At 39.2% G+C, this 3393-nt stretch overlaps 1 protein-coding gene across 1 annotated transcript; it reads right to left on the reverse strand.

Moving 5' to 3' along the window:
- Nucleotides 1–1084: 1084 nt before the first annotated feature.
- LOC125876040 (G-type lectin S-receptor-like serine/threonine-protein kinase SD2-5) lies at nucleotides 1085–3378 on the reverse strand. Its single transcript, XM_049557141.1, has one exon. It carries the CDS (start codon nucleotides 3376–3378, stop codon nucleotides 1195–1197), a length of 2184 nt encoding a protein of 727 aa, XP_049413098.1. The 3' UTR covers nucleotides 1085–1194.
- Nucleotides 3379–3393: the final 15 nt, after the last annotated feature.

Genomic DNA, 3393 nt, shown 5'->3' on the forward strand with positions numbered 1-3393 from the left:
AACAATGAGAGGAACACCAGGCTATTTAACGCCAGAATGGTTAAACTCAGTCATTACTGAGAAAGTAGATGTTTATAGCTTCGAGGTTGTGATCTTGGAAATCATCTGTGGTCGAAAGAATTTGGATCGTCTTCAAGATGAGGATGATATGCATTTGCTTAGTTTGTTCAAGAGAAAAGCAGAGGAGAGATAACTCTTGGAAATGGTGGACAAGAAGAGTGAAGACATGCAGCTACATAGAAAAGAGGCTGTGGAAATGATGAAGATTGCAGCCTGGTGTTTACAAAGTGATTATACTAAGAGGCCTTCTATGTCGTTGGTAGTTAAGGTGTTTCAGGGTTTAGTGGCTGCTGAAACCGACTTGGATTACAGCTTCACATTTCCAACAATGACGAGATGAGTTGCCGGAACTAATCAAGAAAGGGAATCTGTGGTTGGTATCAGTTTACCACTTCCATCACTGTTGTCAGGACCTAGGTAAATTCTTAGTAGTATTTATCATCAAGACTGAATAGCTAATGCGAAAAGCCATTTTGTGTTTTTCATAATTCCTTATTATATCAATACTAATTCAGAAACATAATTTAGAAAAGTAGAACACACTGTCTACTAGAAAAATGTTAGTTTTCGTGCAGTCTAATTAACTTATTGAGTATTGATGAATGGATTGCCTCCTCCGTATTGATGAATTAAATCTGATTGTGCTGATGATCCCTTTTATTTTTACCTAGCTCTCATTCAACTATCTTTCAGTCTGCTTAGTATTCTTCATTTTTCTTATCATTGTCTCAGTGTGTTCTTCTTTGGTCCGACCACACATGAAGACATCTTGGAAGCTTTAACGATATGGAAATTAAGATGTTTTACTGCAGTTTTTCCTGTTTATAACCCAGAATAAGTAGACCCCTTACTCTTAGAAATATAAAATGTGCTGCATATGAAGATGTATTGATCCACAAAGATGCAAATTAGAAAAGAAAATGCTATCCATCTCTGCCACGAGACATTAATTGGTTATCTATCAAAGCTACTTAAGTTTACCTTTTACATTATGACATAGTTTACCTTTTAGCCAAATTTATGTACAAGAGAAAGATGGATCTGGTGATGAAGCATGGAAATACATTTTCACAAAAGAAAGACATAGACTAGGGAAAGGAAAAAAAAAAACTTACAACCTCTTAAGCTAGTTGTTCACCTTGGACCGGATAAAATTGAAGGCAATATTAAGCTGATAGTGTCTTCCCTCTGTTGGTTGCAATCCTCAACCTCGGGTAGGCTTGTGAAATCGTAATCCAAGTTTGTTTCAACAGTCACCAAACCTTCCAATGCCTTAACCACCAATGACATGGAAGGCCTCTTGGTGAAATCACCCTGTAGACACCACGCAGCAATGCTCATCATTTCTGTCACTGCTTCTTTGTGGATCTGCATATCCTCATTGTTTTTGTCAACAATATCCATAAGCTGCTGTTGTTCCGATTTTCTTTCGAAAACACTTAGCAAATGGACATCCTCATCAGCTTGGGACCGATCCAAATTCTTTCTCCCACACAACAGCTCCAAGAGCACAATTCCAAATGCATACACGTCTACTTTCTCAGTGATAACTGACCTCAACCATTCAGGAGCCAAATACCCTGGTGTTCCTCTCATCCTAGTTACAACTTTGCTTTCGTCTTTATCGATCAGTTTTGACAGACCAAAATCAGATATCTTAGCATTGAAATTTTTATCTAGAAGGATATTTTGTGGTTTGATGTCCAAATGAATTATCTTCTGGCTGCATTCGTCATGAAGATAAGCTAATCCTTTGGCAATATCTGTTATAATCCTTTGCCTTGTATGCCATTTAAGCCCATTTTCTTCATTTTTATGATAAATCCACCTATCTAGTGATCCATTTACCATGTGTTCATAGATCAGAAGTCTTTGGGTCTTTTCGGCACAAAATCCAATGAGTTTTACTAGATTGACGTGGTGAATCCCACCGACTATGTTTACTTCTGTTAAGAATGATTCCATCACATGACCTAGACCATCCAGACGCTTTACAGCTATTTTTGTGCCATTACTCAGTGTTCCTTCATATACTGAGCCAAATCCTCCTTCCCCGAGCTTTCTGCTGAAATCTTCAGTTATTGTTCTTAGCTCATTGTAAGAGAACCGAGTTAGCATTCCTGGAAAGATTGGTTCGAGATCCAGAAAACCCCCATCCTTTCTGGAATCTTTTGTCCTCTTTTTAAAGATAACAAAGAAAGCTGTGATACTGAACATTATCCCAAAGAAAGCTGCAAGAGTAGATCCTATTATCACTATGTGAGGTCTTGATTTTTTTCCTTCAGAAATGGTTTGAGACTGATTCTGAGTGTTTGAGGAATTCTGCACCTTAAGAAACACTCGCTTGTCCATTCCGTCCTCGGTGTCTATGAGAGAAAAGACCTCATTCAGTAATACACAGCTCCCAGTTGTAGCCCCATCCAAATCATATCTGAAGACAACAGCTTTGCAGGAACAGTTTCTCAGACAGGCCCCTTTGCAATCTTCCAACTTTTTCCCCTCAAACGATAATATGCCTGAATCACTGAACTCAAATGAAAAATATGTGGTATTCTTGAGCTCTACATAACTATGATACTGCGAAGAGTTGCAGTAAATGGAAGTCAGCTGTACACATCCAACATCTATTTTCCTCTCATCTAATGGCCTGAAGAAATTTCGCTCTGGCGGACAACTACATTTCCCATTACTTGTACAAATGCCATATCTTCCACACACCATCGGGTACCCACAGTTCTCTGCATGTACATTAAACAAAACATCAGATATGACTTTCCAATCTAATGCATTCTCGTCCCATTGGTATACCCATAAATGTCCATCAGGCCCAAGCTTCATGAATTGAGCTGGTGATTTAGGAGGGTTTTGCTGAACAGTAAGTGTTTGACCATCAAAACTGAAATAAGTGCTAGTATCCGGATTACTTGAAGCATAGTAAAACTGAGGTGGATCAGATTTGATGTAAGTGGCCCAGCTTCCATTGATAATAGTTAAAGAAAGCAAACTTTGACTCCAATTGGTTGCTGAGACGCTTGCTATGAGCTTCCTTCCAGAAACCAAGCTCTGCCCCGGGAGCAAAGAATCTGTAGGATGATCGAACGACTGCCAAACTGTGCGATTGGCTTTGTCAAATAGCACGAGATTCCCCGTTTCTGTCATGTTTAAGCCAGAAACAGATTTTCCAGTAGTATTAGTGGACCAAACAAAAGTGCCATCAGAGTCTGCCAAGACCAAGTTGCCATCTTTTCCTAGTTGCAAGGTTGCATTGGCATTCACTGGACGGTCTCGATTAGCAGACCAAACCAACTGGGGATCCATGAATTTGTTGTCAGT

This window comes from Solanum stenotomum, chromosome 9 (assembly GCF_019186545.1).
Source record: "Solanum stenotomum isolate F172 chromosome 9, ASM1918654v1, whole genome shotgun sequence".
Lineage (NCBI taxonomy): Eukaryota > Viridiplantae > Streptophyta > Magnoliopsida > Solanales > Solanaceae > Solanum > Solanum stenotomum.